The following is a 13,566-nucleotide window of genomic DNA, read 5'->3' on the forward strand; positions in this document are numbered from 1 at the left end:
TACCGATGATATGTGCTGATAAAGATAGAAATAGACATCATGTGTTCCACTCTACAGGGAGGATAAACATCGCACTGTTATTGTGTTACTATATGTGCAGTACAACGATGGTATTTATGATTCTAATCGGATCAGCAAGAATTATCTCCACCGGAAGTGACTCAGTACGTAATCAGCATTATTGATGTTATCGGTTCCAGTCAGATCTATCGTCGTTGGTGGCGTTATAACATTTCAAAGTCGTTTTCGGCTGAAAATGATACTCTACTAGTATAACAATACCAGTTTAGCAATATTAGGGATTGTCAGCTTGCCTATGGATCCTCAGCAACGTAATCAAGAAATAATACATTAATGTCAAGAGTAATTATGTGATAAATCTGTTTATTTTGAATAATCTTTTGTAAGAAACAATATTCCAGTGGTGGGTGTTGGTAACTACTATATTAAACAAATGTAAAATAACGTTTACAAATGTCTACATCCAATAACACATGACATTTCGTGACGTCATTGGCTAACAATCTACAAAATATCTAGGTTTGCTATGGTAAATATATATATATATATATATATATGAATATTTCTTGCCGTTTGAGATTTCATTTAACATGCGTTTACAATTTAAAGTTTCACCCATTTCTTAATTTATCAACCACTGATACTCTGATTGTGGTCACTTGACGCTAACTTTTGAGTTGAAAACTGGAAAATTTAGGAACATCAAAACCGAGAATTTCATAGTCCAACTTGTAATACTCGATAATCCGATTAAACAAATATTTGGGCAAAGTTTTAACAGTGTCCTTGTACTTGACATGTCCAGTTTGACTATGCTGCTCTGGTAACTTAATTAAATCACTAATACCGGCTAAATCAAACATATATGGAATGTCATACTTCATTTTGTCAAGATGTCCAATAAAATCCACATCATAAGCACATATGTGCGAACAGGCATATTGATTTGCTCCAAATCCTCGTGGGATTTTACCATATGTAGTTATGATTTGTACCAGTTCAGAAAATGTTATGTTGGGTCTCTCCTCTCCAGACACATCCCGATCTGTTAATTTTTCTAAGTAAGGTAAGTAAAACATATACAAGTTCTTAGCCCTGGAATTGTAGTCCACTGCATAGTAATAATAAGAAACAAGTCGTTCCAATGGATCCCTATAGAAAACTACTTTTGTGTAATTTTTGTATTTTGACATATGTTGCCATGGAATCTGATGTATATATGACGTATTTGGAGGAGTCAGACTAGAGATGATGTGCTTTAACGTAGTCGAGCCTACTTTCCCAATAAGATTAATCATGAATTTGTGTTTCGACGAAATTCCAAACGTGTTAGTACCCATAATGTCATCGTATGTAATATTATGTTTTTTGCACATTTTCTTGACTGTATTCTTCCGCTCCTGGCTTGCTAGTTCTGGGTTGTATGTGTTTTTAGATTGTGGTACTTCCTGATCCTAGATTAATAAAACAAAAAATATATTTAAAACAAATAAACAAATCAATAAATAAATCAATAAACAAATCAATAAATAAATCAATAAATCAATAAATCAATAAATCAATAAATAAATAAATAAATAAATAAATAAATAAATAAATAAATAAATAAATAAATAAATAAATAAATAAATAAATAAATATGATCGTGACAAAATTATTTACATATACGGGAATATTTTGAGATTATTTAACGTAAAAAAGAAAAAAAACATACATTTTTATTTTCGATATTTTCGCGAGTCAAAGCTACGCTCTGTATTTACATATGCAAAATGAAATAATAAGTTTGATCATGTTAAAATATCCACACAGAATAATAAGGTTTTATGACTTATTAAATTGTTAGTACGGATCAATTTTTTAATTTGCGAAGGAAAGATGTATACAACAACGATGACGACGAAATACTGTCATGAATTTGTTTTCGCGTATCTGTTAACCGACTTAATTAGCTGATTATTAGCGAATTGCTGTGTTATGTCTGTCATCGTTTAGGTCTATTTGAAGTTTTGGACGGAACTTGGCTCAGTGATTTGGAACTAATTACCAGATATCCGTCGCGATTCTGACAGTTGGTATTCCATAGTTATTAATGTAGTGAACGATTAATCAAAAGATATGACGTATTCAGTACTTAGTGTAATTGGCTTTATGATTGAAGGTTACGCCCTAGAGTCTTTTACTGTTTTGTAATTGGTTAGAGTTTTGAAAATGAATAAAGAGAGTTTGAGTTGGTCTTGGCAAGTACTCTACGAGAGACGCAGTCTGAGAGAGAGTGCAGTCCTGGGCAGTCGAGAGTGCAGTCCTGGAGAGTCGAGAGTCCAGTCCAGGGGCGAGCCTTGAGGCAGTCCAGTCTTGGGCGAGTCTTGGTTCAGCCTTGTGAGAGTCTTGGGGACTTTTCCCCAGGGCGTTGTGTCTTATAGAGTGCTCCAAAAGATCGACTAAGACGAGAGTTGAAACGTATTTCGTTGTGTGTGCCTTATTTGACTATAAAGTTAAAGTGACTTTCCCGATCCCGTACCTCAAGGGGACGCGATAGAGAGACGAGACGAGTTTTCCCCCTGACGCGTGTGGAGACCCCGAGGAAAAGAAATTTCCCCCTGATACGTGGTGTGAGAACCCTGGGCATTGCGTCTTACGCACTTTGACATCCTGTGAAGAGAAGTGAAATGGCGAAGATGTGTCTTTCTTCATCGTCCGCCTGCACGGTGTTGTTTCGTTCGGATATTCCTCCCTCTACAACACCGTGCGGTAATTCTATTCATAACCGTGTATGTCACGTGGTTGCGCGATAGAAAGTTTACCGACCAATAGAAAGCTTTGTTACAATGACTGCCAGAAACGGCTGGAGCTTTGCATTCCTGATGTCTTCGGCTTCATTTCTGCCGATATATGTTGCAGTGACATCATGAACTTTGAGGTATAACACCTACTCTTCTATAGTACCCAACAGTGGTGACAACACTATTACCACGCTCGACAGTCGCAAGGCCGGTAAAGCATAATAACATAAGGATTTACTATTTCCAGTGCGACTAAAAATGAACACATCAGACACGGCACTAAGTATAGTTTGAATAGCTTTAGTCAGAATATCAGTGAGTTGCATGATGTATGGATATTGTCGCTGTATTGCCTTGACATCCAAGCCAACACAGCTTCCACTGTGCGCAGCGAAATTTATTCTCGAGTCAGACATTTTCACCGCCTGGCAATCATCATGGTGAAAACAAAGTCCGATAAATTCTAAGAAAACAGTGTTTTGGGATGGTCGTTGACACCTCTGAACAGTGTAACAAGATTACCCCTACATATGCAACATATTTAAATTTGGTTGTTTAGGATTTCTTCAAAGTTAAGGTCGTGCTGTTTTCTCAAATTTAGTCGTTTTCACCGGCTTTTCGACCGGTACTTCACAGCAGCTCGCGCAGAGCCCATAGAAATACATGGCAGAGTGGGGCATCTCGTGATGAATTTGATAGCTTGGCCAAGCGCGTTGAAGAAAGAAGCAATATGATTGGCTGTTGGTAAATTGATTCTAAACTGTGAGGGCATTGTCACATACACATATTCCTAATGAAATACTTCAAGGTGATAGCGGAGTGCTTCGCCGGAACATTCACCTTGAAAATTCAAGATGGTCTTTCTTGCGAACCGAACTAACTGGCTCGATGGCAGAGACGACTCAGAAACTGCGCTTGACGACTAACGGCTTTACCCGAACGACACCGATGAACGATGCTGAAGAGATGAAGGTTTCAGAACCCCTTCGGAAGGACCAGTATCGTATAGGACTGTATAATTAAGAATTGAGCGACATTAAAGACAAGAAGATGATGATAAAGAACGACCCGGACTAACGCGACAAGAGAAGAGACGCTTATAGACTTTGATTCGAACTTTAGCTATCTGTGTATTGCTTAGAGAACTGCTCGCTGGACACTGTAACTGACACTGTGTAACTTAAGACGTTGAACTCTTTTCCAGAACCCTAACCCTATTGCTTAGTAATGTAATGTATTGCTGTTTTTTTCTATTGTTTTTACCGTTTTTTTTTGTGATGTTGAATTGTATGTATGTAAGCGCCCAGATCTTTGTTTCGAACTGATATTTGGTGACGTGCGAGGTCCTTTATAACGATTTAAGCGCGCCTCAGTGGACAAGTATTTACAACACAGTGATTTGGAGTTTTGTGAAGTTTATGGAGTTTTAATGAGTTTATGAGTACGGAATATGAGGGGGAGAGTGATGCCCCAATGAGTTTTTTTTTAAGAGTTTTGAGATTTGTCGAGTACAGAGATACCGACGTTTTAAGAGTTGTTTTTTTATGTGTTGTTTCCGGAATACTTCTGACGCTTTTTGAGTTGATAGCACCTTTGTAACGTTTTTTAATGTTTTTTTGAGATAGGAGTATGGTGCGCTTATATACGTATTGTTTGATATCGCAAGCTTTTGTTCATAATTGACAGGATTATATGTAACTTAGTAGTTTCTATCGTTTTGCCTTTCTCCGTCTTTTTGCCAGAGGAGTAATGTGTTATGATAGATTTGTCTTTGCATTCTGTTTCCACGCCGTATGACGTTTGTTTAGATTAACGACTTGTGAGTTCAGTTGAAGTTTATAAGCGTATGTGACAGGAGTTTGATTAATAGCTTTTTTTTATTCATTGTTTATTAGTTACCGCTTTGCAATGCTTTAACCGAGAGACGCATCCCTGGTAATCACGTGATCATGCTGTCGACTGCAGCGATTGGCTGATCGCTTGGTTACACCACCACGCCTTAGTTTTTTTGACCTTTTGATATAGAGTTTGTAACCTTACTAACGAGAGACAGTGCAGCGAAGGGTTTCCCTCGGCGACCCGTTTGAGAAAAGCGAGTCGATTGGTAGCCTTTCCCTTGATATTTGAAACTTTATAACCATTGTATTTAGACTTTATAATCATTGTACTTAATTAGTGTGTTTTACTCTTTTGATTTATACCTTTTATTAGTATTGTATTTAACCCTATGACGATGAGTGGCTGACGGTATCTTTGATTTGTGAACGTGCAATGCCGAGAGGCATATCTCAGTTTGGGTGAAGGGATGTGTCATGAATTTGTTTTCGCGTATCTGTTAACCGACTTAATTAGCTGATTATTAGCGAATTGCTGTGTTATGTCTGTCATCGTTTAGGTCTATTTGAAGTTTTGGACGGAACTTGGCTCAGTGATTTGGAACTAATTACCAGATATCCGTCGCGATTCTGACAGTTGGTATTCCATAGTTATTAATGTAGTGAACGATTAATCAAAAGATATGACGTATTCAGTACTTAGTGTGATTGGCTTTATGATTGAAGGTTACGCCCTAGAGTCTTTTACTGTTTTGTAATTGGTTAGAGTTTTGAAAATGAATAAAGAGAGTTTGAGTTGGTCTTGGCAAGTACTCTACGAGAGACGCAGTCTGAGAGAGAGTGCAGTCCTGGGCAGTCGAGAGTGCAGTCCTGGAGAGTCGAGAGTCCAGTCCAGGGGCGAGCCTTGAGGCAGTCCAGTCTTGGGCGAGTCTTGGTTCAGCCTTGTGAGAGTCTTGGGGACTTTTCCCCAGGGCGCTGTGTCTTATAGAGTGCTCCAAAAGATCGACTAAGACGAGAGTTGAAACGTATTTCGTTGTGTGTGCCTTATTTGACTATAAAGTTAAAGTGACTTTCCCGATCCCGTACCTCAAGGGGACGCGATAGAGAGACGAGACGAGTTTCCCCCCTGACGCGTGTGGAGACCCCGAGGAAAAGAAATTTCCCCCTGATAATACCTTGAAAAAGCCTGATTTAAATTCACAGTGTTTGAAGTATTCTAGTCCAGTTATGGGAGGGAAAAGAATGTTTTAAATCGGTATGTATAAATAGTGTAATCATCTTTTAACTAAGGCCGACGGTACCGCATTTTTCATTTTTCTTTTTTACATATAACACTAATATAGACGCTGTCGCGGTCGATACTGAGTGTCGATCCAAAGAAAGCATTGTTGACCGGTATGTTCGTATTTTTATTTTCTATAATTCATTCTAAAATTACTGTCTTTTTTATGGTTTCGGTTTCGTCACCTTGTATACACACATTGCACACGGCACTGTGCTTCTTCGTAACAAAATGGATAAAAGATATAATATCGTGAAAGGATTAATATCAATACATACTTCCTTGACTGTGTCTTTTTGTTCCACATGATTGTATGTACTTTTGGATTTGACTTGCACTGAATCCTAATAAGCAAATAAATAAATAAATTATTTATAAATAAAAAGAAATAAATAAAGCCTGCAAAAAAACAAACAAAAACAAACAACACAAACAAAAAATTAACAGTGGGCAAAAAACAAAAAAAGGCAGACAGACAAAAAATTAGACAAAATAAATAAATAAATGTTAGCAATTTAAATGACCATAATCAAATCCATTAAAATCAGCAAGATATAATGAAATGATCTTTGATTTAGTCACGTATTACCGTCGACTACACATGTGTGTTCATGTGTGATAGTGAACATTACATACTTCGTTAACTGTAGTATACTCCTGCTCATTATATGCTTGTGACTTCTTGAATGTGTTTTTGGGTAATGCTATGTGAGAATCCTAAGGAATAAACAGAGAAGAGCGTTGCAGATTTATACTTTATAGAAAATAACATTAATTAATTAAAGTTAAAGCGGTGAGTCATCACCTGTGCTTGTGTCAGATGGCCATAGCGTGTCATTGTTTATAAACAAGCGTCTACCCATGAGCCTTTGCGTTTTTAGCGCGAGTTGTTGTTGATGCGTGGAACTCAATTCCCGCGCATGCGCAGGTGACGACCCCTCCGCTTTAACGTGCATGATGTGTCATCATGAAAAATGTTAAAAAGCGATGGTTTTGAATAAGTTAAGTAATATGCAGTGAATTATCTCGATTGTTACATGTTCAAACGATTAGGACTAACAAACCACGCTTTGCATAAAGGCCATAGTGTATTCAAATGTACCGTTCCACTAGCATCAATGATGTACTGTATTATTATACCTCATGGCCATGTCAGCAATCAGATCCCCGCTTTAAAGGTAAAACAAATTCCAATATCCTGGGACTAAGTTCGCCTGTGACCTACACCAATATTTTTATTTTGCAAATATATTGCGTAATTTTTAGGCGAGCTTGCCGCCAGATTTTGTACAACTCGTAGGAGGTGTTATGATTTTGTTGTTCTAATTTGATCTGATAATTGTTTACTTTGGCACTGAATTCGACCTCTAATACACAGTCACTTGGGGCTGAAAATTAATAAATACTAATTTTAAAAAAAAAAATCTTCCACCATACGTATATAAATAAACAAGTTGTGAAACATGGCACCTAGTAAATCGACACTTTGTCGGTTTCAAATGTCGATTTGTTACCTTAAAATGCGAAACAAAAGGTTTAGAGGGGATCGGGTGTTACGTTAATAACCATTGTTCATAATCGCTAACTTGGTTTTATTCAAAACTGCACAAATCCTGCGTTTTCTGATGTTATCCGACGATTTCATGAACAAAAATGGCCAGCAGCCAGAATCAAGGGGGATTCGCACAGAGTTCTGGTTAAATCAAGTACGCATACTCATTTTCAGCCAATCGGGCGTGCCGTAACAGCTAGTATTTGACCTGAATCCACAATACGGACATAAAGCATATCAACTCAGCAATGCTATAACACCAATCACCTAACTATGTGGTGTGTTACTTTTGATCTTCAAACCTGTCTGGACAAGTCCCCAATTTACCCAAGTTAGAGAATATGTCGTGCTAATTATAACTGGGAACAACTAGGTTACAACATCCAAAGAACCACTTTTCCTGAGTTTGAATAATTATAATTGTTTTCTAAATTTTAATTTTTATTTAAGGACAAATGGACATTGAAAGGTTGACACACGCTAACACTAATGTGCTACAATGTGTCAGTACAAAAAGTACGTAATATCAACGTAAAACACAAACTAATTCCACAAACTATGCCCGGAATCGTATATGTGCACTCTCAACGCTTTGCGTCATTGCATAAAGACACACACAATGAGTATGTAATCATCACAATAGATACATACCGACAATAAACTATCGACAGTCTCATGGCATTTATTTGTCTTTCGTGCATTTTAACCACAATATGAATTGTTTCATGGCTAATGCTTCTCACTTCTTACAACAATTTAGATATTGCTTATCAATTATGTATGATCATACTGATGTATATGCATCTAACTTCATTCATTTGATATGAGAAATAAGCGTAAATACAAGTATAAAACACGTTACCGTATTTACCAAATCAGGATTCTTTGTTTTATACGTCTTGTATTTATCTGTTTTAAATAGTCTACTGTGGCGTCCACTGGACCCTGTATTGAAAGTTAACATTTACAATGATGGTAACTCCTGTAAACACACAGTATTTGAATATCTACGTCTGAGAAATAATTACATCATATGTTACATAGAATGCGTCCATTCAACTCATACACATTTATCAGTATCTATTTGTTGATATGTCAGACTGTTGGAACAACCTGCATTGTCATATCGTTTACACATTCCTATGTACGATAACAACCTGCATTGTCATATCGTTTACACATTCCTATGTACGATAAATAAAAGTCAACAGTAGAAAGGTATTTGAATTATTTGAATACATTAACGCAGCATAGATAGATTTAAAATCTGAAACAATGCGTTGACTTTGTAATGCAGATAGCTGTATAGTCATTCACTACCCTAATTGCCAACACACGCGTCCATAATGACACGTGGCGTTTTGATTATTGAGCAACGTTGATTTATGAAATCAGAAGTTACAATTGAATATTCTATTATGCACGTCTATTCTGTAGAAAGGAAAGACAAACCAAGTAATTCTAGAACAGCCATACACCTTTTTAGCAAGATTTACTTCCTATGTATGGTTTTAGAAAAGACGGCAGACATAAATTGACGAATTAAAAAAAAGAAAGAAATGGTATATACAACGTAGTAATGTCGGATATGTCTTGGCACCATGTGCTTGGATTGTGAGATTCCATGATACATACTGTCAAAATATATTCTAAATCGTTTTTTAATTCTAGAGTGCTGGTTAATTATTGTTTTTTTTTTATAAATATTAAATGAATATTACAACGATTATAAATATGTGTCATCATCACGTTGTTCTGGAATTGCTTTTTGTGCTTTCTTTTATAAACAGATGAGACACATATATAGTGGACATGCGTATATTCTAAAAATGATTCCCAACATTTATAATTCCCAACATTTCGAAACACATTCACATTGGTCATTATTAAACATTCACGCCCATTGAGGTGTATTGATTGAATATACGAATATACTTTCTGGTACCTGCTTCTTACTGCGACGCGTCGACTGTAAGTATACTTCGCTAAAAAAAAGACAGCGCAATATGGTATGTAAATAACACTGACTCACAGCGACGAGTTGGAAATGAACAAACCGGATCTCGGATATAAGCAACACGTAGTACATATTACTACATACACATACATGCATGTATTCACGGTTCTGTACAAACAAACTGTTGATAGAGTCTACAATTTGACTACCAGCATTTCAAAATCAAAACAATTATAAATAATAGAACATATACATTACAACAGGCAATACGGGATTCAAACTTTCTGCATATCCATATCCATTACAAAGACCTGTGTTCATCACTTCATCGAATCTTACACATAGAACATACCTGTCTCTATGGTACGCGTGATTTGACGAAAATGGTTTTATTAATTAGTTGTTGAACTTGAAAAGTTTTGAAATATACACTTAAACATTTAGAAACGTTACTTACCTTTCCAATAAAACATAACGAATACTGCAAAACACAACAGAACAGCCACATATATTGTTTCACGTCTTCCACTCCTCATGCTAAAAAAGAAATAGCTTTGAATTGTTCTATTCAAAGAAAATATAGTAATCAGAAAATGAATCGTTATTGTAGATTTGTGTGAAATTATCAAATATTAACGTTACCTGTATTGTATGTCTCAATGTATTATTATTTCTTAATATTTGTCTAGACGTGGACGTGTCCTCAACAGGGTGAGTGGTAATTAAGTCACATGACCTTACAACAGCCGTATCATTACGTGCAGTGTACGCAGATATAATTACACAAAACGATTTGCTGTTGATGAATTGTTCATTCGCCAGAAAAGGATTATCATTTAGATGTGCCATACGTTAAATCCAATATCCTATCCTATATAAAATCCTTTAGCATGCAGATATTTTGAATCAGTACTTGCAGCCACCAACGTTTATATATAAATAGAAATAGAAAGTTTGACGAGTTGGTACACATTTTGTACAATGATATTCCATATGCTCTATCGATCCAGTCCAGATCATTTAAGTTATACCACCTGACACTTGTTCATATGAATCAGAGATATACATTTCTACTAAGCTCATTCTCTATACAAGGGTCTTCAATACAGACGCAGACTTTTTAAATAGACATTGTCTTCTTTCATCAAATACAAGTACAATGTGACTGTGGTTAAATACAATAACACTGTTACGAAGATGATCCCGAGATTTTAAACAGGAAACATATGACTATAGAATGACATTTGGAGCCGGATGTGCTAAATCTTTTAAGAAACACCTGACATCACTTTGTGTACAGCATGAATCCATATATGACTGACTTGATTATGTAGTTTTGTTTTGATATGTGAATCGTTTTGTCAATTGTTGTCAGTTGCGTATGGTATTTCCACTTTTATAATTCACTGATGTAGTAGCAAAATGTCAGATATGAGTTGATTGCTTTATGATGACCCACTGCGACTGTGAGACAAGTACTAAAGTATGCAGGTAATTGGCAGGCAACAGGTTGTGGTTGTGTAACTATATTTCACACAGCTCAGTTATTTGTGATTAGTGAATGTGAATGCGATTAGTAAAATTATATTTGTTAAATGATATCTTTCAAATTCAATATGATATGTCTAAACAGTCTGTATGTCACTACTATACACAAGTATTCACCTACAATAACTCCAATTATTCTAATATCGGGTCAGTATTCAATGAAAACAATATCTTATAGAGCTAATCAATAATAATCCAATATTAATTGGTAAAGTTAATTTAGTAACAGCAGTTGACATTAAAATATATAGCTATTGATGTATGTGATATCCATGCAACATTACTTATCTAGACATCTGTCTAATAGTCATTGCATACACAAATGTGTAGTGTAATAAACCGTACACACAACACATATATTTTGTGATCAACACATTTTACTGTACTTATTTGAATAAATATCGAAATTACTAATATATAATTTTTTTCGATGTATAAAATTGATATTTATGCGTGTACGGAGTCTCGTATTCACATGTATTCATATATATATATATTTATATGTAACATGTATGTCATATTGCTATGTGCTAGCATGTTTCACCCTAACTTGCTCTCTGTTGTGTGTGTGCATGGATGGCAGATGTAATCCAATATTAATTGGTAAAGTTAAAAAGGTAACAGTTGGTATAAATGTGTGTTTGCATATTTGTTTGTTTTGATGATGAATATAACCAACCCTTAATGTCACAGACAAATAAAAGTGAGGGGATATGAATGAGCACAAATAAGTATCATTAGTAGTTGCATCATCCAACTTGACTAAGCTCGGCGTTTTTAATACAAACATATTGATTTTAGCCGCATTTGCGTGGTGGCCTAACAGGGTACAGATAGCACATGTTTCAGAGTAGGAAAATATATAGTATTAAATATATTTCAAAATATTGATCATTTCCAATTGTAAAATAGGTTACGAGGAATGCACTACAGTGTTAATTGAACCGTGGTTGACAATGAGTTCTGAGGGGCCACTAAACATGTTCACCGGTGCCGGGGTGTAAATTTATATTATACCGAATATCTCGTAAAACAGAAATTGTGGCACTAAATCGTACAAATATACAAGTTGAGAGAGTTCAAGAACTGTGATTGAAATTTCTTTAGTTTAGTTAAATCTCATTTCAGCAGTTACAGCAAACATACCCGGCGCCTTCCTATGTGGGAACATTTGTACGTTACACGATGTCCCATATGGCATTAGAACACTGAAACGACTGCACATTGCATACATAATAAACTCAAACACAGCAGTGACATATGTCCTATTGCAACGTGTGACGTGTGATCTTAACAACATAAGTACCCTAGATCCGACGGTGTTCGATTTGTTCTACTTTAATATAAGTGGTTGTTATTGAGCTAGTTTGGTTCAAGTCAGAAAATCATTTTTATTTTTATAGTGTTATCTGAACTTCAGAATATTAGGTGAACATCACTGGTACAATAGACTCATAATCGGGAGTTCAAATCCACCACACCTTAGTTGAACAGACGGGATGCCAAATCGACTGGATAGAGAATGACAAAAACAAATGCCATTATTATATAAACATGTGTACCCAGCCCTAACACGTACTTTCAGATATAGTATACGCCGTGCGTGGGTGCACTGAAATAATAAAACTTTTACTTGTAATAGTTATTTGCATGATGAAAACACGATGACTAAATACGTTACACTTTAGTCTCAGGAGGTAGGGCAGTAGTACTTACGGGAAAGGAAACTGGTAGATATTAGAAATAAAAATAATCAAATAGACCCATTAAACGCCCTCATTGAATCGTTTCTGAAATTCTTACTCCCATCTCAATTGAAAGGCGCTGGGGGTTATGTTGACGCAGACTGACGCAACGCCATATGTTATTTTAAACTCCTTGTTAGGATTACAGTCGGCTATAAAATATTTGTGATAACACATAATGGCGTAGTTTAGCACTTTTGTACAGAGTAAATTTTGTCTATAAACTGATGAGCGATATGAATCACACTATTATGTATGTTAGCGCAGACAGGTCTTTTCATAAGAGATTGATTGCTGTTTGCATCATTCGAATAATCATGTCACTATTTACTAGAATAACCAGGGCATCTGATTCCTGTTATATCTCGTCGATAAATGTGACGGGATAAAAAAGCGATCGCCCTGAAATAATAGTCTGTAAATATAACAGATTATACTATAACATTTTCAATTCCAGTAAATTTTCAATTTCATGACGCCATCATTGTTGATTATTCACAATAATGGATGTCATTATTGAGCATCAAGGCCCCATACCATGTATAGGAATACAGTGTTATATTTGAAAACAAATGAGGAATAAAGTATTCAAATTATTGGGTAACAAGTGTTTAATAATATGACGACATGAAATACAGGTTTAATATTAAAATCATACAAAATCTGAACGCTAAGAAGAGAATCATTTGAAATGCGAGAGGTTAGGATGACCTCTGAAACAAAACACGTGCACCACTCCATTTTATCGTGTGAGTTGTTATCAGCTGTTTTCGTTAGCTTTTAATCTTAACTTATTATTTTAAATTGATATGCTTTTTATTTTACATAAACTAGATTTAAGTA

General features: G+C 35.7%; 1 protein-coding gene across 2 annotated transcripts; it reads right to left on the reverse strand.

The window, feature by feature from the left end:
• Positions 1 to 357: 357 nt before the first annotated feature.
• On the reverse strand, positions 358 to 10,159 carry LOC146738062 (carbohydrate sulfotransferase 11-like). Of its 2 annotated transcripts, none has more exons than XM_085503569.1 (6): positions 10,073 to 10,159; positions 9,888 to 9,967; positions 8,345 to 8,418; positions 6,558 to 6,638; positions 6,200 to 6,265; positions 358 to 1,475 (listed from the first exon to the last, which is right to left on the reverse strand). In XM_085503569.1, the coding sequence occupies exons 2-6, from the start codon at positions 9,964 to 9,966 to the stop codon at positions 687 to 689; spliced, it is 1,089 nt and encodes a 362-aa protein (XP_085359695.1). In that variant the 5' UTR covers position 9,967; positions 10,073 to 10,159; the 3' UTR covers positions 358 to 686. The 2 variants fall into 2 exon arrangements, with proteins under 2 accessions (XP_085359695.1, XP_085359694.1); XM_085503568.1 differs by having other exon boundaries at positions 8,336 to 8,418.
• Between the last annotated feature and the right edge of the window lie 3,407 nt (positions 10,160 to 13,566).

Source organism: Saccoglossus kowalevskii, chromosome 9, assembly GCF_978046115.1.
Source record: "Saccoglossus kowalevskii chromosome 9, keSacKowa6.1, whole genome shotgun sequence".
Classification (NCBI taxonomy): Eukaryota; Metazoa; Hemichordata; class Enteropneusta; family Harrimaniidae; genus Saccoglossus; species Saccoglossus kowalevskii.